At 57.5% G+C, this 26,717-nt stretch overlaps 1 protein-coding gene across 6 annotated transcripts in view; it reads right to left on the reverse strand.

Moving 5' to 3' along the window:
• Positions 1-25,031, reverse strand: part of CRHR2 (corticotropin releasing hormone receptor 2) — a gene marked incomplete at both ends in the record, with an annotated part of 30,521 nt that extends 5,490 nt beyond the window's left edge. Inside the window, 8 exons of one of the 6 annotated variants that reach the window (XM_080664086.1) lie at positions 1,067-1,127; positions 1,630-1,783; positions 2,405-2,522; positions 2,818-2,927; positions 4,222-4,307; positions 12,239-12,364; positions 19,153-19,243; positions 24,945-25,031. In XM_080664086.1, coding sequence (XP_080520212.1) covers positions 1,067-1,127; positions 1,630-1,783; positions 2,405-2,522; positions 2,818-2,927; positions 4,222-4,307; positions 12,239-12,364; positions 19,153-19,243; positions 24,945-25,031 — 833 coding nt within the window. Of the gene's footprint in view, positions 1-1,066; positions 1,128-1,629; positions 1,784-2,404; positions 2,523-2,817; positions 2,928-4,221; positions 4,308-12,238; positions 12,365-12,534; positions 12,638-19,152; positions 19,247-24,944 lie in introns of those variants that run through there. The other 5 variants (XM_080664085.1, XM_080664089.1, XM_080664088.1 and 2 more) reach the window with 5 other exon arrangements.
• Between the last annotated feature and the right edge of the window lie 1,686 nt (positions 25,032-26,717).

The raw sequence follows: 26,717 nt of genomic DNA on the forward strand, positions 1-26,717 counted from the left end.
GGCTCACGATGGAGAGCTGGGCTGCCCCCTCACTGGTCTCGGGTCCAGCCGCCTGTGCCCCTGTTCATTCATTGCTTAGAACCCGCTGCTCCGTGTGCCAGGCACTCCGCGCACAAAACAGCAGGAGTCTTCTCCTGCCCCGAGCCTGCCTTCCTCCCAGCCGAGCCTCATTCATGCCGCGGAGCCTGCTGCTGCCAGGGGCTTGGTTGCTCTCTAGGGCGAATGGAGGGTGAAGCTTTGGGGTCTGGGTCTGGGGGACGGGCGGGGCCAGGACCTCGTCCTGGACCTGGAGAAGGGCCCATGCCTATGTCCCTACCCCCCTCAGAGGGCATCCGGTGCACCTGGCTCAGACAGGCATCTCCCCAGCTGCCTCCCAGCACCGGGGTTTCTGGTCTCTGCCCGAATACCCCCTGTGACAGGAGGATCACTCTCATTCCGCACAACGATGAAAGCTGCCCCTTTATTCTTGGGTAGCTTTTATCATTATGAGCGCTTCCGAATGCCGAGTTCCTGGATTGCGCCCCATTCCTGTCCCCACCCCCAAATCCCATCTGCTCTCTCCAGCCTCAGAGATGCCCTGGAGACAGACACTGACGGTCCCCTGTTCTCTCTCCTCTCAGCTGGTGGCACCCGGCTTCCCAGCCTCTCCCTGTCAGACCCATGACCAGGTTGCCATCATCTGCGCCGTGGCTTCGTATGGCAGAGGCTCTGACGCAGGTAAGTCCCAGGACACGCCGCAGCCCCGGGGTCTATGAGAGGCTCACTGGCCCAGCCAGGAGCCCCTGGCCTCCTCCCCGTCCCCCAGTTCTGAGGAGGAGGCCTTTCCAAAGGCCAAAGGGCGCTTAAAGGAGCCAGAAATCCTAACTCAGTTCAACCAAGTTGACTCAACACCGACCACAGGAGCACCTCTGGGTGTCCGGGCTGTAATTTTTCACCTAAGGGTGAGGAAAAGCCGATCTGTCCCATGTGGCTGCCATACCTCCCTACGGCTTGGCGGAGCCCACGGCTGCCCCGTCCGGACGCCCCTGACCCTGACCCTGACCCATGGCTGGCCTGTCCGACTCACTGTTTATTCTCATAGTAGAGCTTGCCAAGGGCCCAGGCGATGATGAGGGGGCAGGGAATGCCTGGAAAAAAGACAGACATGGCTGTAGTGGACAGACAGGTGGACAGGGGACCCTCTTATAGAACACAGGGTAGGGGGACCATAAGGGGCTCGAGATCATGTTTCCAATCATCCACTGCAGACCCCCATGACCAAGGGCCTGTCCCTAGACCCCAGCCCCTGCCCCTCCACCACCCTCAGCCGTCCCCTCCGGGCAGGCCAGAGAGAGAAGGAAACTGGGTTTTCTGATAGAGAAGTGCCGCCGGCAGCTTCTCATCTTGAGCCAGAGACCAAGGCCTTGGATCTGCCACTCCAGGCGGGAGACAGGTCCCTGTGTGGGAGGCGCTTTGGAGGGACTATTTGCCTCCTCCTGGCCAGCCTGGAGGGGACTGGCTGCGCTGGGGACTGTCCTGGGGATGGTGGGCAGGGCTGTGGTTCTGTCCTTGGACCCAAGATGAAGAGAAATGACCTTGACAGTAGCACCCCCTCCCCGCTTGGCCCTGCCACCCCCCGGGGACCCTCACACCATCCGACGAAGAGGAAGAGCCACTTGCGCAGGCGCTCGGTGGAGTAGGTCATGACGATGGCCGTGTGCAGGTAGCAGCCCTCGACGAACATCCAGAAGAAGTTTGTCACCACGAAGTAGTTGAAGATGGTGGTGATGCAGCGGCACCAGACCTGCACGGGCAGGCGGCAGTCAGGGCTGCGGGCAGGGCCCAAGGGTGTGGCGGGGGTGCTGGTGGAGGGCCGGTCATTTTAGTGGTTCATGGACATGGCATCGAACGCCCTCAAATCCCCTACTGTGTGGATTAGCCCTAGTCATTTCTCTCTCACTGTTTCAGACTGAGTGAACGCGCCCGTCTCCCGGCACGGGTGTGTCTGACCTCCTCCAAGGTTTCTAATTCCCCCTTTTAGCCAAGAAAGAGGGGCTGAGTCCAAGCGTCCTGCAGGCAGAGGCTAGAAGGGCACCACTGTTGTGTTGCCGTGGTGCTATTTTGGGGGGGTCACCTTTATCCCATAAGTCACACTGGTTTCCATTTAGGGATGGAAGGTGAGCTTTCATGTAGGAAAGTGATTTCAGGTAGAGTGATTCGATGAAAAGAAAATTGTTACATAAATAATAGTACGGGGTCGATGAAGGTGGGCGGAGCCATGGAGGGGCATCTCCCGTCTCTGGGTTTGGGACAATGAATGTTGGTTGCTGCTCTTTGTGCCCCCAGCAGAGGAGAATCTGTCCCTTTCCCTCTGCGCAGGGCTCCCCCCACCCCTGGGCCCAGCCCCAACCGGATGCCCAATGACCTCATTGCTTTCATGCACTTCGTGGTCGATGAGCTGCAGCAGGAACCACGTGACATTCCGCAGGATAAAGGTGCCGATCAGGTTCCAGTGAATCACATTTCGAAGACAGCGAATGCTCCTGCAGGAGGCCCAGGTCAGGGGTCAGCCAGGCTCAGGGGTCAGCGAGGGCTGAGGCTCAGGAGGCCAAGTAGAGACAGCCTGGCATGGGGGCAGGGCTGCACCAGGAGCCACGGTCGGGCCCTCACTGCCAGCCTCCCCATGGCATCCATGTGCCTGCCAGGCGCGCCTCCCCCACACGTCCTCCCCTCCGTCTGCTGGCTCCAGGGCCCCTGGGGCGGAGGTGAATGTCTGGGTCAGGTGAAGGGGGTGTTGTGGGAGGAGGACAGGGAGAAATCGGGGGAGGGGTGACTCACCGCAGGGCCAGGAAAAGCAGGAAAGCGGCCATGAGGGCTGCCATGGAAACGCAGTGGCCCAGGTAGTTGACCATGTGGGCGATGTGGAAGTGCAGCTCGTACTTCCTCTGCTGGACAGACAGACAGACAGACATACGGGCAGACGGAGGCGTGGGGCCCACGGAAGGCGGTGCTGAGCACTCCAGCGATGGCCACCCTGCGTGTCCTGACCCGGAGGCAGAGGGCTCCTCCGTGCAGCTCCCTGCCTGCGGTTTGCCACTGGGTGGCTCTTGGTAACAATGGCTGTGGTCAGGCCTCCCGACATGCAATTTTGGAGCAGGTTTGGACATAGTGGATTCTGAGACATGCCAGAGGTGCGGGTAGATTTTATCTTCTTTGTAATTCTGGATTGGGAGTTGCCACCCCTGTGTTTAGTCTCAGCTCAGACCCCAGCCTCTGAGCAACCGAGGGTGAGTTGATTCAAATTTCTGGGCCTCAGAAATTTGTACCATGGGGCCACCCTGCCACCTTGCCTCAGAAGCAGTGACTGCTGGGAGGTCTGAGGGTTGCTCTGGGATCAGTCTGCCCTTGGGTGTAGCCATGGGAGGGACAGGTGTGTTGTCTGCAGCGGCTTAAGAACGATATCAAAATCAAATAAAGCCATTGTGCTTTTTATTATCCCCACGGGCTGGCAATTCTAGACAGGCGGTGAAAAAGGACTCCTTCCTGCCACGGGAGGCGCTATCCCAGCCCCGTTTGGTTTGCCACCCTCAGAGGGGCTGTGAGACGGAGTGAGAACAGAGGCCGGAGCAAACCTCTCTCCGTGAGGACTGTCCCGCTTGCCTCTCCCGTGGCCCTCACCGCAGTGTCCCTGTGGCTCACATGTTGAAGAATCACGTTCTCAGGGTAGACAAATGGTCTTCTCCCAGCCCCCCGAGGACTGTTTCTGGTGAATGAGGAGGGGCCTGGAGGCGGGACATACCCTTTTGGGTCAGAACTGAAGCGTAGCTTTAAAGGGGAGGTGGCTGGGCCCGCAGGCAGCAGGGAACTCCGTTTCAGAGCAAGAGGGGCTAGTGGGGTCTGAGCAGGGCCCAGCTTCCTGTGGGACTGCCCTTCTGGGGGCGGCACTCATGTCCCCGTGGAGTCAGAGTTAGAGTGCCACCTGGGGAAACTGAGGCCCAGACGAGGAAGGAAGTCACACAGCCTGTGAGATGTTGGGGCACTGGCTACAGAGTCATTCCCTTCTTGTGCCACGTGCCACCCTTCCCTACCTCACCACAGTGTCACTCAACACAGGGTGGGACGTGGGGCAGGGGTCAGAGGTGCAAAATGGAGTGGTCGGGAGACAGGCCTGGTTCCGCCACCCTGGGGATCCTGTGTGCTCACCCTGAGTCTGTCAGGGTCAGGGCAGGTGGGGCCACTCACCTTGTTCTCCAAAATGGGCACACACTGCGAGTAGTTGAGCCGTGAGGCCCAGGTCCCGTTCTCCAAGCACTCTCGGTAGGCATTTCCTACAAAAGATGCCAAGCACGACGAGGCAGGTCACTCCCCTCCTCAGGAACTCTCCCTGGCTCCCCGGTTCCCCCAGGAGAAGGCCCACACTTCTCAGCTTGCCTCGGGCAGGAAACACAACACGGACCTACAAGTTCATCTGAAAGTCAAGTGTGTGAAAGCTGCACACAAGACTTCACCACACGCGGCAGCTAAGAGGCATGAATAATAAACCCATTTCAGTACAGTCTTAGGCTAGTTCGAACACTTCCTTTAATTTTGTTTGAAACGGAACCCAACTGTAAGCCCTGAGAAGTGGGTGAAGATTCACTGCTTTCAGCCAAAGGATTACCAGTCTTATCTCAACCATGTTATGCAGGGGTCCTCAAACTTTGTAAACAGGGGGCCAGTTCACTGTCCCTCAGACCGTTGGAGGGCCGGACTATAGTTAAAAAAAAAACTATGAACAAATTCCTGTGCGCACTGCGGGCCCGGGACGCGTCGGCTGCTAAGCAGGACAGGCAGCGGCACCCGGCGGGCCGGATAAATGTCCTCGGCGGGCTGCGTGTGGCCCGCGGGCCGTAGTTTGAGGACCCCTGATAAATGGTCCATACTTTTCCTACCAGGATCAGGGCTTTCATTGTAATAACAGCTGCCACTGACATTGCAGACGTTTGCCACGTGCCACATCCTCTCTGCTTTCTATTTGCTGTCCATTCAATCTCCACCGCAACCCCGTGAAAGAGGTACTAACATTAACCCATTTCACAGAGAGGAAACTGAGGCACAAAGAGATCGGGCTGCCTGCCAAAGATACAAGAACGAGAAGAGGATTCAGACCCAGGAGGTCAGGCTTCAGGCTTGATGCTCATAACCTCTAGGCTACTGAGTACATAGGAATAAAGGGCATTTGGGGAAACAGGACCATTCTGCTGACCTTGAGCCCCGGCTGCCTGGGTGGCCCCCACGTGATGTCTCTCAATGTTTGAACCTCTGTTAAAGTTGGAATGTGACGTGTGAAAAGACATTTCAGAACCTCAATGTCTGATGTACAAAAGTGCAGGTTTTATCCAAGGGAAATGTACGGAAGTCAAAGAATGTTTGTATTTATCTTTCTTTCATTCTAGCTTGACGTCAAGGTCTCGCTCCTAAGCCACCTCCTCCAGGTAGCCCACCCTCGCACCAGGAGCAATCCCTCCCACCTGAGAACTCCCAAAGTCCTTCGCTGGCTTCTGCTCTGCATTGCATGATTAGTATGACTCTAACCTCCCCCACTTGGTTATACATTCTAAGTGCTCCATTGTTGGGGTGATTTGTACCAGGCTTCTGCTCTCTGGCTACTGAACGGTTGTCTGCAGAATTTTCTTTTGGCTTCTGTTAGACTAGAAGCCTGGTGCACGAATTTGTGCATGGGTGGGTCCAGCTGGCCTGCCCCTATTGGGCCAATTGGGGCCCGGCTGGCTGCAGGGGGAGGGGATGTGGGAGGCTGGCCAGCCAGCCCCGCCCCCTGGTTGAACTCCCAGTTGAGGGGACAATTTGCATATTAGCTTTTTATTATATAGGCTATACACTATAAAGCTAATGAAGATAAACAGCACACAGAACACAAGTGCAGGGCTAGAGGGGGGACTCAGGTCATTTTGGAAGCAGTGAGTTCTGAGATAATTAAGTTACATAAAAAACCACTTCCGCCGAGCTGACAGTGAGTAAAAAGCAATGGAATTATTAAGGAGCACTTGCTGAGGAGCAGAAGCAATGGTGGAGATTCTATTAGCTTAATTGTTTTTTAATTCGGTGCTCTGAGCGCACAGATTTTTCAAATTCAGCGTGGTCACTGGCCTCTTCCTGCCCCTGGGCCCTGCCAGCGTGAAGCTACCTCTGGCCCTGGAGTATTCCCCAGGCCAATGCGGGTCTGACACCAATTCCAACCCCAATGTGGACACCATGGCACCCAGTTCCTCCCTTAGGTTTTCTCCCTCCTCAGGGGACCTTGGCTAACTCCCTTCCCTCTTGGCCTCAGTGTCCCCCTCAGAAACAGTAACGTAAATTTCTGTTTTACTACAGAAAGGTTGTGTGTTAAGAGAATCTGATGCATAGGGTCAGTGAAGTCGCTGAACTAAAGGACAGAGTGTAGGGTGAAGCCGAAAGGACCCCTGTCAAGGTATCTTAGGAGGGCAGGTCCTTTTGTAAAATAAACACCTGTGCCTCTCCACAGGCCTGTGTGAGGTGAGATAGACCTTGATTCTAGCTGTGGTTCAAAGAGAAAAAGTTTATCTTCTGGGAATGTATTCTTAGATGTTACCTGGCTTTCTTGACGTTCATGGCTAAGCCCTTTCCTCCAGGAAGGCCTCCTTGATTGCTCCAATCTGGCAGCTCTTTCTCTCTCAAGATTCCCCACACCCACTTCCAACAATCTGAGCCTCACACTTCTGGCCCTTGCTCATGACTTGGCCTGAGTTGATCAGTGTGGGACTCCCTGAGGGCAGGCCCCAGAGTACTCATTTCCATAGTATGGTATCTCAGCTGGTACTGACCACAGGAAGGCTTACGGATGGCAGAGGGTCAGCATAGAGATGCTGCAAATCTGAGACCTTTCTGGTCCCTCGTGTCAATGCCGCTGGGGTACCAAGTTCTGTGAATTCTTTTATTTTTTGGAGTCCACCCCCCTTCTGTCCATCCCACCACTCTCTCTCTAGTCATCTTACCTAGACTGGCACAATAGCCTCCTATCTTGCATCCCTGCTTTTTCTCTCACCCCTTGACTTTCTCTATCCTTAATCCCAACTGTTAGAGTGATCATGTTGTTTTATGCTTAAAAGCCACAGGCAGCTTTTTATTGCTCTTGGGGATAAAGCCCAACATTCTCAGTGTGATGTCCAAGGTTCAGGACACTCGTGCCCAGCCTAATTTTCCTGACCCATCCCTAGCAGTCTCCCCGGCAGCTGACATTTGCACTAGCAGGCAGGGCCCACACTGTCTCTCTGCTGAACCAGTCCCTGAAACGCCCTCCTCACGCTTACCCACTGCCCACTGGCAAACTCCTATTTTCTAAACCCCAGCTCAAATGCCATCTCCTGGAGGCTCCTTTAACATCTGAGATATTAATACTCCCTTCTCTCTTTTTACTCCTCCTCTGTGCCTTCCAGTCCTTGGAACTTAGGCTTTCACACTCTATTGCCCTTGAACCACAGCAACACATCCATTTCATATCACAATCCAGTGTGTACACACACACACACACACACACACACACACATACACACATACACACACACACACACATACACCCACACACACACACACACACACACACACACACATACACCCACCCACCCACACACACACACACACATACACACATACATACACACATACACACACACATACACACACACATACACACACACACACACACACACACACACACACACTGCATTACTGAATTCAGCTCCACAGAGTGAAATTTATCTTAACTACAGTCATATTTTTCTTTATATTCTATTCCAATTAATTCTGTTTATTTTATGTACAAATGCTGGTCGTGAGCCCACTGAACTGACTTCACAATCCACTGTTGTGCTACAACCTGTTGTGTGACAAACAGACATCTCTTTTCGAGCATTTGCCATGATTCACTGCACACCATCTCACTGGACTTGATCCTATTCTTTGCTACTGAAGTTGAGCTCCCCGGGGACAGACCAGTAGGCACAGACAGACTGCACTGGAGTCATCGGGTCCCCCTCAGGAGGCTGTGTCGAATAGACTCAGGTCAGCCGAAACCTTGGGAAGCAGGCCCTGGGCTGTGGGATGTGGTAGCAGGAGGGTGTTTCCCTCAGAAGCCCAGGCATGCCTGGGAATGAGGTTCTGTCTACAGACACTGGGTACCCGGGGACTGGCAGACAGATGTCCCCAGCTCTTCAGGGGAGCCGGCTAATGAGGATTCTGAGCCCTTAGGCACAGCCTGGGATAGGAGAGTGACAGACAAGGGGAGAGTCTCCTCTGGGAACCACTGGAAGATGGGCACGGAAAGTTCTAGGACAGGTGGCCAGGCCAGAGTCTCGGGGATGGATGCAGTGAGGTGGATGTCTGTTACCACAGCAACACAGGTGCCCCGGCCAAAGATCGATGCCAATGGTGTGCAGTGTGGCCCGCCAGGGGCATTAGGGTCTGAATGGTATGGGCAGGGTGTTCTCCTCCAGGGCTCTGTGGCCTAGGAAGCCTGGACCCCCTCCCCAGCAACGTGCTAGAACTCTGCACCAGAGTGGCCCTGGCCTGTTGAAAGGGGTCTCCTCCTTTCAGATGCTGACACTGTAATAGGAGTGCCTGGTTCAGGCAGTCACCTGAGTGGTCCAGGCGCCTGGCTGGGAAAAGATGGGGGCCTATATTTTAGCTGTAGTTTTTTCTCTGGCTGGCTAAGTCCCTTCCTTCTTGGCCTCAGTTTCCCCTCTCAGAAACAGTAAAGCAAATTTCTTCTCAAGGATGGTATTGGCATCACAGGTGGGTCAAGTATTTGTTGTGGGGGCCTTCTCAAGATGCTAAGAGCCAGTAGTGACCACAAGTCACTGTGACAATCCCAAACATCCCTACATCACTTTCAAGAGTCCACTAGGTTGGCACTGCTATCTGTTATTCTAACTGGCAAGGCATAGGAGATAGGCCATAGAAGACAGGGACAATTTTCGTGGTAGTTATGGGGACAGAGTGCAAGAGACAGGTTGGGCGTGGGGAGTGAGTAGGACTGTGGTGGAGGGTCAGTAATGTGGTCATTGGATCATGACAAGGAGGAAGGTGCTGGCAGATGCTACCAGGAAGGTGGGAAGGACCAGAAGCAACACTCATAGGAGGTCACTGGGCACAACAGGAATGTTCAGCACCACGGACAGCAGAGCAAACCCATTCCCCACCATCTATGCAGGTGCCCCTACCTATCTTGGAGAGATCTAGAACCCATCACTCTCACCCGGCCTTCAGCCCATGGCCCTGGGCCCAGCCCAAGAAGGCTACACTAATTCATGTCCCTCTTGAAGATCAAGCTTCTGCCCTAGATCCTCCAGATGCTCCCAGGACTGCTCCAGCCCACTTGTGTGTTCAGTTGCTACCTCTCCTAGTGCATGCTGGTTGGGATTTCCCAGCTAGCCTAAGGAGGCAAGGTCTAGTTCACCCTCTCCTCTGGTCCTTTCTGAAGGGCTACATAGAGCTGAGCACACAGGGGCTCAGGAGGGACCGAGGTGATGCTGTTGCCTAGGTCACTGGGTAGCCCTGAGTGAGGATGTGAGGCTTGGAGTGGGCCAAGGGGACAGTCTGCCACCCAGGCCTCACCGAGCTGCATGGCAAATGCAAAAGCTGTGGTCACACATGCAGGGAGCATGTAAGGTCTCATATGCGTGTCACGGGTAGGTTGAGCCTTGTTTCCAGAACTGTTGACACTGTAAGTCCAACCCCACCTGGGGTAGGGGTGTCCGTCTACAATAGCAAACTTGTGGCCAGTATCCTCCAGATTCAGGGCAAGAGATCCTTGACTGTCCCCAGAACAGCACGTTGGAAACAGAGCCAGCAGGCATCTCCTTGGGAACTTAAGAGGGGGAGGCAACTTGTCCCTTACTGTTCTAAAGGGGCCCAAAGCGGGAGAGTGACATGTCCAGGATCACCAGCAACGAACAGGCAGAACTAGATCTCTCCCCTGGGACACACTTTCTCATGGGAGACCCTGGAGCTGGCGTTTCTGGAAGCAAGAGGCTCTCTCTTGCTGCACCAGGTCCCAGAAGGTGCAGTCAGCTGTGCCCTCTGCCATGCCTATCTGGGACCCTCCTTGAGGCTCCACCCCATGCACCAGGCCTGTCTTTGAGAACTGTGACATCCCCACTGTGTCAAGGCCCAACCTCCCCCTCTCCATGAAGCCTTCCAGGAATGCTCCAGTGCCCACCAAGCCCCCCTTCCCAGTCCCTGACTGTTGGTTTGTGTGAGTCTGGTCTTTAAGCTGCCTGGGCCACCTGAGGGCTGAGTTCGGCCTTTCCTGTCATCTCTGTCCCCTCAGAGCCCAAGAGGAGATTCCTGCACAGCAGGCTGACCCAGTGCAAAGACCGACCCCTCTGGCTGGAGACCGCTCAGCTGATGTGTTTCCATGTGAACACTATCCATGCTTCAGCATGTGCCTAGAAGGGGGTTCTGGGAAGTGGGGACCCATCCTCTCCATGGGGTTGGGTTAGGTGGGGTGTCCCTTTATCCCCTGTTCTGGGAGATGCCTCAGTACAGATGGGGCCAGCCATTCCCATCAGGGCCTGAGGTCCTGGAGGCTGAGCTGGGCTGAGCAGGGCTGGGCTGGGCAATTCCTCAGGAGGAAAGTGGACCTTGTCCAGGAGGAGGCAGCAGCTCTTTTGTAGCTGTGAGGACCACAGGACATGGGGGAGGAGGGGCCCGAGCAGGGCACTCCAGGCTGGCTGGGATGAACAGGGGCCAGCCCAGGCTGGGGTAGGAACCAGAGCAGAGCGTCCCCAGCCCCCGGTCCACAGGCTATGGGTTGAGATGCTTTATCACCCCCCTTAACCCTTAGTCTCCTGGCCCAGGCTGACTCAGGGACCCCGAGTTCCACGGCCACACCCCACACAGCTCGCAGAATCCTAAAAATACAGTGTTATAATCTCAGGGCTGAGGAGCATGGACGTCATTCCTGCTGCTTGCCCTCCTCCTGGGGCGGGGACCTCATTTCCAGCAGGGAGGTCTGTTTGAACCCTGGAGAGAAAGCACGTCCTCAGATGATGCAGGGCTCCTCCTGAGCGGCCTCACTGTCTCCACCAGCCCCTTCCGTTGGGGGCTCCTCTGCTGCTGGGATCCTTGGGCCCAGGAGAGCCCTCCACCGGAGCAGGTGCCCGCAGGGGAGTGTGCTTAGCCTCAGATGCAGGCCCTGCTGCTGTCTTGCCCTCTAACCGTCTCTCTCAGCAAAGGCCTCAGGCTCTAAGAGCTCGGACGTGTGTGTGTGTGTGTGTGTGTGTGTGTACACACGCGTGCTTGAGAGGGGTGGGCGAGCGGTGCCACCCTTCAGACAGACACTCAGAGAGAGGTTGCTACCATGTTCCCAACACGGGGCTTCAGACATCCTTCTCCCTACCCGGAGGCCCCCTGCTGGTGGGGTGCGGCTGGAGATGTGAATGGCCTTCAGGGGGGCCAGTGATTGCTGCCCTGGCTCCTGCCTGGCTCCCATCAGACCTTGCACCGGGCATAGACTCAGGCAGCCCCCCCTCCCAGGGCTGGTCCTGAACAATCCCACCTGGATGCTGGGCGGCTCCCCAGCCTCCAGCCAGGAGGAAGGTGGGCACAGGCTGCCCCCCTGGGAGGCGGGGGTGGTCCTGATACCTGGGGCGCTGGAGGAAAGCAGCCCACGGCCTCTGACTCAGCCCAGAGGGTCAGTCTGGAGACACCGGGTAGGAAGAGGTAGCACCCCACTCTCTGGCCCAGAAGCTTCTGTGCTGGGGGTGCTTTCCCAACACAGGCGCTGGGCTTGGCTGCCTCCTGCCCTCCCCTCTCTGGGAGTGAAGAGTGATACCCACTCACCCTGGGGGCTGGGACTCAGTGCAGCGCCACAGCCCCCCCCCCCCCCGCCCCCGGGGGGACATTGGCTAAACAGAGAAGCTCTAATGGGGAGCCTCACGCACCCAGTGTAGATAACCTGGAAGAGGGGTTCACCCTCAAAAGGGAGGAGGTGTGTTCTTCTCCCCTTTCTGGGTTCTCGCAGCTCGGCGCGCGGGAGTCGTGGGCAAATCAGTGCCTCGCTGAGCTCTGACCACAGGGGGGCACAAGTTGCGTCCCCAACATTATAAGGGTCCTTATCGCCAGCGGGCTGACGGTGCCCTGGCCCTCCGCACGTCTCCGATGCTGGGTCGGGGGCCCCTCCACTCCCTAAGCGCCCTCCTGGCAGGCCGGGCAGACCCGCGGCAGAGGGCCCGGCACTCACGCGTGGTGTTGTACTTGATGCCGTTGAAGTCCTCGGGGCACGGCCTCTCCACCAGGGCTCCGGCTGCGCTGCGGGGCCAGCACGTCCCGATCTGGTCCAAGGTCGCGTTGCAGTAGGAGAGGGGACCTGGCGACGGGAGAGAGAGGAGCGGGGCTCAGAGAGGTGGTCGGGGCGGGCGTGGGGCGCGGGGCGCCGCGGGAGGCAGGGCTCCAGGCGCTCGGAGTGCCGGGCCCTGAACGCACCCAGCGTGCAGGGAAGGAGCCCGCGCCGCCCGTGTCGGCTCGCCTCCCGCCTACCCTCGGGGTCCAGGGCCAGCTCCCAGCCGTCCGAGAACAGCTCTCCGGCCAGCACCAGGCTGCAGTTGGCTTCCAGCAGGCTGGGGAGCAGCGCCGTGTCCATCGCGCCCCACAGCCAGCCGCGCGCAGAGACGGCGTGTGAGTGCGCGCTCGCTCGGGGTGGCTGCGGGGCCGGGGTGGCTGCAGGGCCCGGGGCCCGAGTGAGCGGCCCAGAGAACCGGGTTTGGGTCCTGCCCGCCCAGCCCTGACCTGCGGGCGCTGCGCCCGATCGCCCGGAGCCGCCCAGTCGGGACCTTAACCGAGAGGAGCTGGCAGCGCACTGAACTGCGGGCCCACCCGTTCGGGCGCGTCCAATGGCCGCGTCAGGGGGCGGGGCCGGGCGGCTCCTCCAGCCCCCGACCCCCGGGCCAGGCGGGCGTCCGCGTTCTGTGGTCCAGAGGAGGGCGGTGGGGGTGGAGAGTGTGGGCCGGGGGTGGCGGAATGCCCGTCCGTCTGTCCAAGGATCGCAGCCGCCGGGGTGCAGCCTGCCTAAAAGAGTTTCTACCTACCTGAGGGGGTAGCGGGGTGGGATGGGGTGGGGGGTGGGGGGACCGGGCGCGAGAGTCCACGTGCAGATCTGCGTTCCAGAAAAGCTCCCCGTGGCCTCTGGGAAGGAAGTGGATTGGAGGGGCTTCAAAGCAAGCGGGGAGGCCACCGAAAAGTCTAGTGAGAACGAGGTGCCTGAATGGGCGAAGGACCAGCTGTGGGGGCTGGGGTGGCCGGGGATTCCCAGGAGAACCAGCCCTGGTGAGGAGGGCCTGGAGAGAGGAGGCGCTGGCGAGGTCTGGGGAGAAACTGTCTGAAATTAAGTGGAGGACTTCAAACGCCAGGGTCTGCCGCCGCCCTGGGCTCCTGAGAGAATAGTTTCTTCCTCCTGGCTGGGGCATGCGGCAGGGCCCCCTGAGAGTGGTCCGTGTGTGTGTGTATGTGTGGAGAGCAGGCCCCACAGCAAGTGTGGAGCAGCTAAAACCCCTTCTGTGGCATTTGCTCTGGCCCCATCGGATTACCTCCTCTGTAATTGGTGCCGGCTCCATTCTGAGGGCCCAGGGTTGAGCCCTCTGCTCACGTCTGCTAAGTGGGGGGAGGGGGGTGGGGGGGGGAGGGAGAGAGAATCTGGGCTCAGGAGACAGGGTCTGGGGTGTGGTACACCCCAGCTCAGCTGGGTTCTGGTCCTGCCTGTCTCTGCTCTTCCTGCATGTTATCCCAGGTCTTACCCTCTCTTCTGGGGCTGTTTCCACGTCAGTGAAATGTTCTCTGAGCCCCCTCCCAGGCCTAAGGTTCTCTGGTTCTGAGTTTTGAGATGCAAAGAACGAGGAAGGTGTACGGTGTGAGTGTGTGTGTGTGTGTTGTTTCCATCTTTAGAGGGCAGGGAGAGCTGGGACCCAGGCCGAGCTGGGGCCGAGGCCCCAGGGGAACTAGTCCTGCCCCCTTGCCAGCCTCCACTGGGAACAAAGCTGCCAGAGAAGGCTGAGCCCACCCCGGCCAGCACTGTGCCCTGAGCAGGGAGGGGAGGAGGCAGCTGGCTGCCTTTGTGTGCTCATCTCATCAGCCTCCTTGCGAATGCCACTGTCCCTGCCCAGGCAGAGCCGGGGTGCGGAGACCAGGGCCCAGTGCTGGAATCTCACCAGGGCCAGCTGACTGGCAGGTACAAGGTGCAGGCCAGCCGGCCAGGTCTGTCCTCTGCCTCCTGAAGGGACAATTAGAGCCCTGGGCTCCGTCCTGGGCAGCTGCAGAGGCGAAGGTTCCTTGGTGTCTGTCATAACCAGCCCACGGGAGTAGGCGGGAGAAGCTGAGTCGCAGTCCCAGCCTCAGACGGGCAGAGTCCTGTCCCCAGCCCCAGGCTGAGCCCTGCCTCACAGGATCCCACAGAGGCTAGCGCGTGGCGGGCAGGTTAGCCCACGCCTTCGCTGAGAAATAGTCTCCATCGCACACAGAGGAGGGCTCTGCGCACACTGATCACAGCACAGGGGAAAGGGAGAAGGCCAGCCCAGATACTAACCGGCTCATCACCACGCGGGGAGCAGCGATGTCAGGGGTGGCGAGTGCCCAGGGACCAGAGGCCGAGGTCCCCTCGACTCACGGCAGCTTTCTGCAGGACGGAAGGCCGGCCCAGATGGCCTTCATGGGCGGACACATGTAATGAAGTCTCCTCGGGGAGAGCCACAGGCCATTCTGCATCTTGACTGGCCAGCTGGGCCAGAGCACAGACCCACAGACCCACAGACGCAAGGTCCCCTGGTTTCAGGGCCATTTCTCTCGGATCTTATTATGGGCACAGTTGTCGGTTACTGTAGGTGTCACAGAGGAAACGGAAAAGGTAGCAGCTTTGGAACAAATTGATTTCACAGCTCGCTTGAGTGTTTGCAAATAGATAAATGAGGGGGGACGGAATTGTCAAAAGCTAAAACTTCCTTCAACTGGATTAAATCTAACTACAAATAAATAAGGTACGGGCCTTTTTGCTAACTGAGGAAGCACAGGTCGATGGGAGGCCCCTGAGGTGGAGGCCAGGGGGAGAGGTATTTGGGACAGTGTGTGCCCCCAGGCTGGTGGGACAGGTTGCAAATAAGTTCAGGGAAGTGTGACAGGTGCTGGGAAGACACCTGTGTGTCACGGGCAGCACTGAGTGAGGCAGGTGCCGCCGGCGCACCTCAGTGTCAGCTGCAGTGGCCGTGACCAGTTCCAGGCAAGCTCAGACACACACCTCGGTTCTCCGGTCATAGCCGAATGCCAGGCGTCAAACAGGCATGCAGCGCACAGTGGAAATACACACGGTGTCACACACAGTCAGGTGTCTTCACAGCTTCACACACATTCTCTCATTCACCCCACCGCCCATCCAATGTCAGCTGGAAAACAGGATGTACGGGGACAGTCTGTCTTTGCATCTCTTGGGGGCTGTGTGTGGCCAGACTGAAAGGACAGGGGTGTGCACGGCTGGGACACAGTTGTGGGGCTCACGGGGAGTAACAATGGGGCAGCTGCTGAGGGCACAGAGGCTCAGGAGAGTCCAGGAGCTGCCCCGCTCCTGCCCCGTGACACTGGGGACAGTGCCCCTAGGCCAGATATCTCCTCCCCACTCCAGCCCACCCCACCCCACCTGGGCACAGGGGAGGTGGCCTGGGGTATCATGTGGAACCACGGCACCAGGTTGTGGAACCAGGAAAGGCCCTCTGCAAACTTCTCATTTATAGCTGGGCAAGGGGAGGCCAGAGGAGGAAAAGGAATTCCCCCTTCAGTCCCTCCCACACCATCTTCATCTCTGCAGAAGCCAGACTGGGCTCCTGGGCATGGCACTCCTCACAAGAGTGGCTCCCGAGGGCCCTCAGGAGCAGCCCGGCTCTCTGGCCCCGCAAAGGACATTCTTCATGGTCCTTTATCTGCATCCTCTCCCTCCTGCTCAACTTGAGACGCCCTTTGGGAAAGCTTGTCATTCCCTGGAGCCACTCCATACCTCTGCACCTTTGCATGTGCTGTTCCCTCTGCTAGGAACGCCTTCACCGCTCTTTACTCCGGCTTGCCTAGCTGATGTCCACTCATCCTTCCAACCATCAGCTTAGCTCCCACCTCCTTTGTCTTGTCTGGGCTGGGTGGCCTTCCTCGGTGCCCGCATCTGCTAGGAGCTGGTCTGTGCCACGGCGACGTTGTTGGTTTTTCTACTGTTTCCTCTCCCAGCCCGGGACTCCCCGAGGGCAGGCCTGGTCACGCTCACTAACTAGCCTAGCGCCCACCCGAATGCTGCAGGCCTACGCTCAGAGCCATTGCTGACACAAGGGCTGCCTTGGCACCAGCCTGGTCTCCTGGCCAAGGCTCTCTGCTCTCTTCCCATTCGACTAGCCCTGGTGTGTGTGTGTGTGTGTGTGTGTGTGTGTGTGTGTGAGTGTGTGTGTGTGAGTGTGTGTGTGTGTGAGTGTGTGTTGGATTGAGGAGTTATTTCAAGGGATCCCTGAATCCACTGGACACATGTATTACCTCTGGACAGAATAAATAATATGCATTACAACACATACCTCTGTGATGAATAAAACAAATACTCCAGCCCTAACCGGTTTGGCTCAGTGGATAGAGCGTCGGCCTGTGGACTGAAAGGTCCCAGGTTCGATTCCGGTCAAGGGCATGTACCTTGGTTGTGGGCACATCCCCAGTAGGAGGTGTGCAGGAGGCAGCTGATCGATGTTTCTCTCTCATCGATGTTTCTAACTCTCTATCCCTCTCCCTTCCTTTCTGTAAAAAATCAATAAAATATATATTTTTAAAAAACAAAGAAACACTCCATGCACAGCCTGAGGTCCCTCGTGATTATCTGTGTTTTCCCTTTAGTTGGACCTCAGTTAGGGGCTTACAGTGTAATTGACCATCGCCTTTGGTTCATGACCCCTTGTCGCCAGTAGCCCACACATGGTCTGACTTTTAGGGACACAATTTATTTTATTTTTGTCTTTCCTTTCATGGAAGTTTGTGTGCAGCAGTAAGTATAATGACTCTATCGCCCAATCTGAAACTAGATCACTGCCAATCACGCGCCTGCTTGTCTGTCTATGCACTCTCAATATTGCCTTGATCGTATTGCACTTAGCTTTTTCAGTCTGATCACGTGTGTGTGCGTCTGAACAACAGATTGTTTGGTTTCACCTGTTTTCGAACTTGATGCATTTTCTCAATCAGTGAACCCTAAAAAGGAGAGTACTGCCCTGTATGAATTGTTCCTGAAGTCCAAGGGCATCCTAAGAGCATGGATGCTCCTCTCAGGGGCACAGCTAATGAAGGCTAATGCGTCCCCACTTAGCTGCTAGGCAGCATGGCATGCCGGAAGAATGTGCAACGGCAGGGGGAACGTTCCCTCTGAGCTATAAGAGGCGAAATCAGGTTACAAAGCTGTGGACACAGGGTCATGCCAGTGTTATCAAAACAAAAACAAAACTGAGAAAACATGAGGTTCTAGGGATTGATAAACTGCGGGGGCTCGTAAATATTATGAATATTCCTGGGTTGAGGGACAAGGAGCACTTACTATCTTCTTCCTTGATTTTTAAAAATATTTTTTTCCCAAATTTGTGGGGTGTGTGTGTGTGTGTACTATGTATTGGTTTAAAAACAGATAAATGATGTTACAAGTGAAGCAGGAGAGGCCTTGTTTTTGGAAAAGTTGGGACCCTCCTCACTAGGAGGGGATGGGGAACCATTTTTCAGGGGCCATAAGGAAGGCGGGGGTCTGTGTTGGAGGGGAGTGGGGAGCAGGGAGAAGACAGTGGGTCCACGAATGAACCAGCATTCCCTCTAGAGCAGAGAGCTCTGCAGAGGTTAAGGTGGCCCTCCTGATGTGGGGGGGCTCTATTTCCTGCCCGATATGGCCCCTGCTGGGTGTGTCCACAGTCTCTCATTCAACCTTCTCAGTGAGCCTCTGAGGTTGATTTAGACCCGTTTGTAACAGACGAGGAAACGGAGGCTCAGAAGGTGTTTGGGGTTGAATTGTGTCCCTAAAAGTCCACATATTGAAGTCCTAACCCCCAATGCCTCAGAAGGCAGTCTTATTTGGAGACAGGTCATTCAGTCACTAGGATTGTCCCTAATCCAAAACGACACTGTCCTCTTAAGGAGAGGCGATTAGGACACAGACCCCCCGAGGGAAGAGCAAGGGAAGGCGCAGGGAGAAGACGGCAGTCCACAGGCCACGGAGAGAGGCTCCGAAGGAACCACCCTGCCGATGTTTGATCTGGGACCTCTGGCCTCAGAATCGTGAGGAAATGAATTTCTGTCGTTTAAGCCCCTCGACCTGTGGTGTCTTACTGCAGCCCTAGCAACTGAGTGCAGGCGGCCGGGGGCTTGTCCGCAGCCACACCACTGCGGGTGGAGGAGCTGGCGCCAGACTCGGGTCTGTCGGACCCTAATGCCTGAGCTCTTGGCCTTGCTCTGTGAGGAGGGCAGGTGACCAGGCTGTCGTCCTCCATGCCCGACTCAGGCTGCATTCGGCGCTGCGTCTCCCTGTTGACCAGCACCCTTATCTCCAGGGGCCAAGGGCAACGCCAGCCTTCCTTCTCCCCTTCCCCTCCCCCGGCTGCTTCAGTGGATGCCGATCTGAGAAGGCCGGGACCTGGTGGGGCCCTGCGGCCTCTCCCCAGCCCGTGGCTGACCCTGACTCTGACCGGCCGCCAAAAACCCCGAGGGTCAGAGCTCAGGCACCCGCTGCCGCTTCGAAGGTCCCTACTAGGAGGTGACACTTGGAGTCACCGTGACCAGAGAATAGGTTTTACACCTCTGCTGGCCTTGCAGAGGGGCGGGCCCTCCTCGGGCTCCTGAATGCAGCTCCTGCCGCTTCCTTGGGGTGCAGCTGCTGGGAGCTGGGAGCTGGGAGCTGAGGGCGACTCCCAGCCAAGCCCTCATCACCAGGGAAGAGTCTGAGCCCCAAGTAGGAAGGGCCTGTCCAAGGACAGAGACAGAGCTGGGCCTGGAAGCTGGAGGCTGCCCCTGTCCAGCACCCACCCAGCGTGGGCTGACCTGGGAGAGCCTCTTCCTCCCACAGGCCCGGACCCACCCTCATCCTGCGGTCTGCCATGTGGTGCCCACAGCGGGCATGCGTACCTGAGAGGTTGGCGAGCGTGGTGGCGGTGTGGCAGTGCTGCTCCAGCAGTGCCCACGGACGCTGGTCTCCAGGCGCCTGGCGTGGCCCAGCTGCCTAGGAAATAGGAGGGACCAGGGTCAGAGGTCAGGCCCTAGCTAGCGATCGACCACACATGTCTGTTCCCTGCCCTGTTCGGTCATTCATCCCTTATCTCTGTGGTGCAGAGGGGGAAACTGAGGTGGGAAATGCACAAGGCCAACCAGCAGAATAGCAGCCTGGCCGGGCCTGGAACCCTGTCCTCAGAAGTGGCTGGTGCAGTGACCTCTGAGACAGGAACCTTCTCTGTCCATCCCTCAGCCCCAGGGGTTTCCTCCTCAGGTGGGACGCACCCCTGTGACGGGGCCCGGGTCCTTCTGCCAGAGAGCCAGGTGGAGGTCCACTGGCAGTTCATTCACCCAACAGATACTTGTAGAATGCCTACTGTGTGTCAGGCCCTGGCTGGGGGACCCAATGGGTGTACTTGGGTAGTCTCAGGCCAGATAGGGATTCCCTAGATTTAGAAGGTGCAGAAGGGAGCGGGGGAGAGTGGGTGATTTCACACTGTCACACCAGTAAACAGGCAGTTACAAAATGTGTTAGATTTAACACATGGGAGAGACAGCTAAACGAGGGAGGCTTCCTGGAAGAGGGGGCATTTTGGAGACAACCAGAGGATGAGTAGGGGAAAAGGAAGGACCACTGTGTGAGTCTGAGCACTCACCAGAGAACAGATGAGGTTGGTGCAACAATGGCAGCCCCATTCAAAGGATAAAACCCACCCAGGATCCCATCTCCTTGAAGAATCCTGAGAGTGGGTGCTGGGAGGGATAAAGTAGGTGTGTTACCTCTGCTTCAGGGGACCATCTTATGGTGGAAAGGATGGATGGGTGACCAACTTGTTACAGCATCTACAATTTGCTAAGGAGGAATAGGGTGGTGTCATGAAGGTGTTCATGTTGATATGGGCTTTGAAGGTTGAGTAGGAGTTTGCCCAACTGATAAGGGCAGTGCCAGGAAGGGCATCCTGGGTAGACAGCACAGCATGCACAAAGGCTGAGAGGCTGGAAAATTCATGACCTGAGACTGACAGAGAGCAATGCACTCTCAAACACTAATCCTTGTCCCCCATTCCTCCCAAGACAACCACCTTCCCTGCTCTGTGGTCAGCACCCCTCCCAACCCTGACATTCCTGATTCTAGGATTCCAGAAGCCACTGCCCCACCAGTGGATAGCTCTTCCCCTGCCTGTCAGATGTTTGCTCCCTGACTGCTGGGTCAATGTTTGTCCTGGGATGTCCCCAGGGCCAGATCCGATAGCCCTCAAACCTCACATTTTCTACTTGGGGCTCAGTCTGTTTCCTGTGCTGGGGCTGGAGGCCGCACGCTCAGCCTCCCAGGCTGGCCTGGAGCTCCTAACTAATGATCCCACCCAGTCAGATGGGAGAGGCTGTCCCCTGTCCCCCTCCAGGGGTCATCGGCACTGATTAGCTCTTGGCTGTCCCAGGGGCAGAGAGCTGCTTCCACCCTCACCCCTGTTCCCAGCCCAGAGCCTGGCACATAGCAGGTGCTCAATAAATGTTGGCTGGCCACCTGGATGGATGGTGTCAGCCAGATGGAGCTGCGTCCTCACCCCCAGTTCTGGGAGCCCCGGTTCTGGGCTCTTCCTGCTTGTCACGTTTCCTTCTCTCTGAATCTCCCCTTAGAGGCCAGCGGTCCAGGTCCCTGTGCCTGGAACTGGAAGCCCGCACCTTAGAGGAGGGCAGGGGAGAGGCCCTGGCAGGGGCAGGATGCAGCGGGCCAGAGCCAAGACACCAGCTGCTCTTCCTCCACCCTGGGCCCTGTCCAGGCAGAACCTGTGCCCCAGGGGCCACAAAGGTGCCACTGCCCTGGAGCCAGGGGGTCTGGCCGAGCCTAATGCTCCCCTCTGGCCTGGTGACAAAGCTTCATCTAAATTTAGCCCCTGGTCTAAGCCTGGGAGATTTACGGGACCACAGGTCCTGCAGCCAGACTGCCAGTAACCGCGGGGAAGGGGGTGGGCCCCTCCACCCCCTCCCGCCGCCTCCTTCCCTGTCCAAGGTCAGAGCGGACTCCTCTCCCAGGGAGAGGTTTCTCCCCGCGGTTCCCTTCATTCACTGCTTTTGTTGAGCCTGGGCTAGAGACAGAGGAGGGAGAAATTCAGGCTCTGCTCCCCTCTCCAAGGAGGAGGTGGGGCAAGTGGAGGAGGGAGGAGGGAGGAGGAGATGGAGAGGGGAGATGGGAAGAGAGGAGGTCAGAGAAAGGGGGAAACGGGGGAGAGGGGGGTGGGAGAGAAGGAGGCAGCCTGGACCCAGAGCAGGCAGGAGGACACAGTAGGCAGCACTGGGCTGAGGCTGAGGCTGCCTGAGACAGAGGGTGAGGGATGGGAAGTCAAGTGAAGGAGGCAGCTCATTTCCAGAGCCACTCACTGGGCAGGCTTTCTGGAAGAGGAAACCTTAGATAATTGGTTCTAATTATCAGGTGCCGGACCTCGAGGGCGGAACCCAAAAGCCCTCCCATCCCCAGCCTGTCCCTGAAGGTCCCTTTTCCCACAATGCCCACTCTCCCTTCCAGTCCTAATTCAGCCTCCAGCTGGCCTGCAGAAACCAGACCTCCCCTCCTTGTGTGTTCTCTGATCTCCGAAAGCCTGCAGCTCCCTCTCTCCTGGGCCCATCTCCCCTGACCTGTGCCGAGCCCTGGGCCCTGCACACAGGTGTCTAGGGTGCAGGGAGAGGACAGGGGAAGGAGGGAGGAAATACCTGGACCCCAAACAGCGAGAGGGAGCTGGCCAGCAGGAGGCCCTATAACAAGACTCCAGGTGTGGAATTATCTCCTTGCTTATCGACTCATCTGATGTCCAGTTTGCCCCCAAATCACCCTCCTCTGAATTGTTTTGTCATCTGAATAACCCAACAGTAACTCACCATTAACATGAAACCACAGTAAAAGGAAAGTCTGTTAAGTGAAGGGAATCTGGAGTGGGGCTATCTGGTTTGAATCCTGGCCCTGCCACTTGCCAGTCCAGTGACCTTGGGCTCCTGACCTGGCCTCAGCTTCCTCATCTGTAAAATGGGGATGATGATGGTCTTATCTCCGGGGACTGCTGTGACGTTTACAGTAGATGCTGTATGTCAGTGCTGCTAACAGTGCCGAGCACATGGTGAGCCCTGTGTGGCTGCTAAATAGAACGAACACAATCAGCTTATTGAATAATCTATCCTTCCCTCTGGTGGCTTTGAAATGATATCTTAAAAAATCCAAATTTTGAATAAAGCGACATTAGACAGACCAGCAGAGGACTCCTAAGCATGGTTAAAATGAGATAAAGTAGAAAATGACAGCTAAGAGGATAGAGAATAGTTCCTTAACTCTGCAAATCTGAGACTTACTAGGAATACAAAATTAAGTAAGGAGTGCCCTCAGACAAATTGCTTTTTAAAAAAATACTTAAACATCAACAAAATAGCAAAAACAGGGAGGAAAAATTAGCTGGTCAGGTTAGAAAACCCTCAGGAGGTAGTTGAATGTGTGGGAAACCACTGGATGAATCGGCTTCTGGCAATACAGCCCTCGAGGCTCCCGCCTGCAGACCCAGGAGTGAGTGTGTGCAGGGCCCTGGCCTTGCCTGGAGAGGGCTGTGCAGGTGAGGGAGGGTCGGGCTTCTGGCCTGGGCCCCGTGGGGACTTCTCTCTTGGCTGAGCCCGATGGCTCCCACAGAAGCGCTGTCCTGAGACCCTTGGGAGGGGAAGCATCTTGTGTCAAAGGTCAGAGGGGCTGGACTAAGCCAAGAGGGGCTGGTAGACTCCAGAGGCAAGCAGCTTGAAAGGGTCGGATCCAGGGCGTAGGAATGCAGCAGCCATGCTCATTAGCCTCCCTGCGCCTCTGTTCCCGGCCATAAAGAACGTCCCACCTTCCCGCGTTTTAGTAAGGCCCAGGCCACAGGGCCAGGTGCCCCAGGAGCACAGCACTGCCTCTCGGAGCAGCTTCCCGAAGGCCTCACTCAGAGGTCCCCCCTTCCCCCTCCCCGGGGGCCAGGGCCAGGCTGGGCTCCTCCGGGCTCCTGCCTGTGGGCTGGGCCAGGGCCCTCCCCACTCAACCACCACTCGTCCAGCTCCCTGCCCCCGAGATAGAAATCAGAGCCCGCCAGGACCCCCCACAACCCGCTGCAGCCTCACGCCGCCTCTTCTTAGGGTTGGGGCTCCATGGACTTCCCCGCTGCCTGCTTTCCTCCAGGATCACCCTACGGCCACCCCTGCCCTCCTGCCCACCTCCCACTGCACCTCCCCAATCCTGTCGGAGGCTCTCATTCCCCAATGCACTTTTTTTGTTGTTATTCAAATGACCAGAGTTTGTAATACACATTTTCTTCCCACCAGTGTCTCCTTCGGGCTCTCACCCCCACAGGGCAGGAGGCACGGGCTGGGGTTTCTGCCCCTGTGCCTGCCCCACGCCAGGTCCTGCTTCATCAGGGCTGATGAGTGCGGGCGGGAGCCGGCCCCTCCTGGCGCCTCCCACCTGTTCTCATTTCTCAGCGAGCAGGAATCTCCGCTGGTTTGGACGAGGACCCAGAAATGAATCCCATCTCCACGAAGGCCAGAGGGAGAAAGCCGAGCGAGGAAGCCGAGCTTTGGGGCCGGGAGACGGCGGTGCAGTTCCTCTCCAGCTGGTTACATCCTGAGTAACTGGCCCTGCGCACCCTCAGCATGGTGCCCGCCTTCTTCTCCACCTGAGCAGACCCCCCACCCGCTCCCCCCGCCCCCAGGGCAGGGCCCGGCGCCTTCTCGCTTGATCTCTAGCGCTGGGCACAAAACCGCAGCTGCATTTACGGGGTGCGTGCTCCGTGCCCGCAGGTACTCAGCGCTTTACTTGTAGTATCTCGGCGGCTCCCCACGGCAGCCCTGTTCAGTAAGCACCGGCCTCATCCTCGTGTTACCGCGGAGGAAACTGAGGCTTGGAAAATTCCAGTCACCTGCCCAAGGTCACAAACGAAGCAGCAGAGAAGGGATTTGAATCAGTCTGCGGGCAAAGTGCTTTGCCGGTCGCTCACCGCCCAGCTGATATCCCTGTTGAATGACGGCTCCTCTGTGTCCATAAGGGCACAGAAAGGCCCAGGGAATGGTCCCCAGGCGGGTCTGTGGGGGCCCAGGATGGGACCAGCCTCCTGCCTTCCAGCTGGCTCAGTCCCCGCAGAGCGTGGCCGCAGAGCGTGGCCCTCTGAGCCCTGGAAGTGGGGTGGCGCTTCATGAAAAGTGCAGCCTAGGACAGGTCGCCCTCCCTCCCTGAGCCTCAGTTTCCTTATTTGTAAAGTGAGGGGAGGGTTAGAGAGCGACCCCTCCTGCCACAATCATGGGCAGCTGTGAAGCACGCCCTGCCCGCCTCCCAGGACTTCTTAGCTGCTCTCCATCCTCACCCCCTCCGCCTGCGACCCCGCCTCCAGCCAGAGGGCACCCACAGGGGAGGGGGCAGGATGGACTGGAGGAGAGGCACGTGGGGACACCAGGGGGTCAGCCAGGCTGCCCCATCCTAGCTGCTGTCAGTTTCATCTCTGCTCCACCGGCCCCCTCACCCAGGTAGATCAGCATCTCATCACCCACACAGGGACCCTCAACCCCAACGCACCACCAAGCCCTGAGCCTCCTTTACTGGCCCAGGAACTGAGACCACCCCCCGACCCCCGCCTCCTAGTCAGGATAGCATGGAGCTCCAGCTCCCGGCGCCCCCACCCTGAGACACGACCCCTGCTCCCCCCCCCACTTACTTTGAGCAGCGGTGGGAGGAGGCAGAGCAGGCAGAGGAGAGGGTGTGGGATGTGGAGGAGGCATGAGGGCCCCTCGGGACCCCCCATGCCGTGGTGAAGAGGGACAGGAGCGCACCTCCCAGCTCAGATGTCCCGCCCCGCCTGACTTTTCTCCAGAGGGAGTGGGACCGCCTTCCCCACCCAATGAAGAGGCCTAGGTGAGGCCCTGGGCTTGGGGTATTTCCACCCCCCCCCCCCCCCAGCGGTGACACCGCCCCACAGCCCGCCCCTCCAGGTTATTTATAGCGGGTGCTGGGCAGCCGCTTCTTCCCTGGCAGCCAGGGACTGGACTGCCTGGAGCTGCAGAGAAGGGGTTAATGCCTTTGCCTGGGCTATAGCCCCCCCCTCCCCCCGGAGAGAGGGATTGAGAAGAGGAGGGGGCCTGGCTGTGGCTTCCCAGCCCGGGCTCATATTCCAGTTGTCAGGGAAGCCTTGTCAGGAGCCAGTGCCTGATGGGACATGGGGAAGGTGAATGTGGATGCAGATGAAAGAATCGCACTGTATCAATGACGATGTCCCGATCTCGGCCATGCACTGTGGGTAGGTAAGGGAATGTTCTTAGGAAACACGCCCAGAGCTAAATGGGTACTTAGGGACACCCGGTTTCTAACTGACGTTTAAATGGCTCAGAAATACAGACATACACATAGAAACACACACACACACACACACACACACACACACACACACACACACACAGAACAATGAAGCAGGTGGGTCAACAGGCAGGGCTGAGCAGTCTAGTTTCCAGGCTCAGGAGGTAAGGCCTCGGGACCTGTTCCAACAGGTGGGCTGGTGCAGGGTTTAAAAGCTTAGCAGCCATCAGGCTCTGAGCTAAAGCATCTGAGGAATGTGATTAGTGGGGCCCCAAGCTTTCCCAGGAGGTGCACAAGGTGGGCCCAGCCCTGGAGGACTCAGTGAGTTCAAGAAACTCTGCTACTGTGTTCACTCTGGTATTTCTGGCCTCAGGTCCTCCTCCTCTCTGCCCCTTCCTCCAGGCAGCCTTCCCTGATTGTTCCCACCTCTCCCTCCCCTGAAATCTCACAGGCCTGGGTCTTGGCCCCTGGCTTTTCCCTGGTGTGGACGAGTCTCTGAATGACCTTTTGAAGGAAGGTCGTCTCTAACCAGCTTGGGCAGTGCCTGGCTTGCCTCCTTCTCTTTTACCTCATCCCCCTCCTCCTCTGTTGCAGGCAGCCTCATCCCAAGGGTGCAGGAGACTCTCTATAAGAAAAGTGGAGGAAGAGTCAACCTCAAGGCCAGCCTCCGAGTGTGGGAGTGTGCCAGCCACGGGGAGGGGTATGGAACCCCAAGACGTGGGCATGAGCCACTGTGATGGGGGTGAGAGATAGTACAGGCGCTGGGGCAGGTCAGGGCAGGGAGGGAGGGGACTGTGTGTGTGTGTGTGTGTGTGTGTGTGTGTGTGTGTGTGTGTGCGCTGCTGGAGGACCTTGAAGGATCTGAACAGAGGGAGAAGGGAGGCCTTGACTCAAGGTGGAGCGTCAGGGTGGACAGAGGCAGGAGCTGGGGAGTGCCGGCTGGCTCAGCCACTGGCCAGAGGGGAATTCCGGGTGTCGCCCTATGTTGTCTGGGAGGCTGGGACTTCGCCTGCACCTCACATGTGGGGACTGCTTTTCCTTCTCTCCTGCCAGTCTCTCCTGGGAACACTTCCTGCCAAATCACAGCAGGTGTCTCCTCATCTCGGCCCCTGGGAACCTGCCTAGGAGCCTAGAAGGT

The sequence above is a fragment of the Plecotus auritus genome, assembly GCF_963455305.1.
Source record: "Plecotus auritus genome assembly, chromosome: 4".
Lineage (NCBI taxonomy): Eukaryota > Metazoa > Chordata > Mammalia > Chiroptera > Vespertilionidae > Plecotus > Plecotus auritus.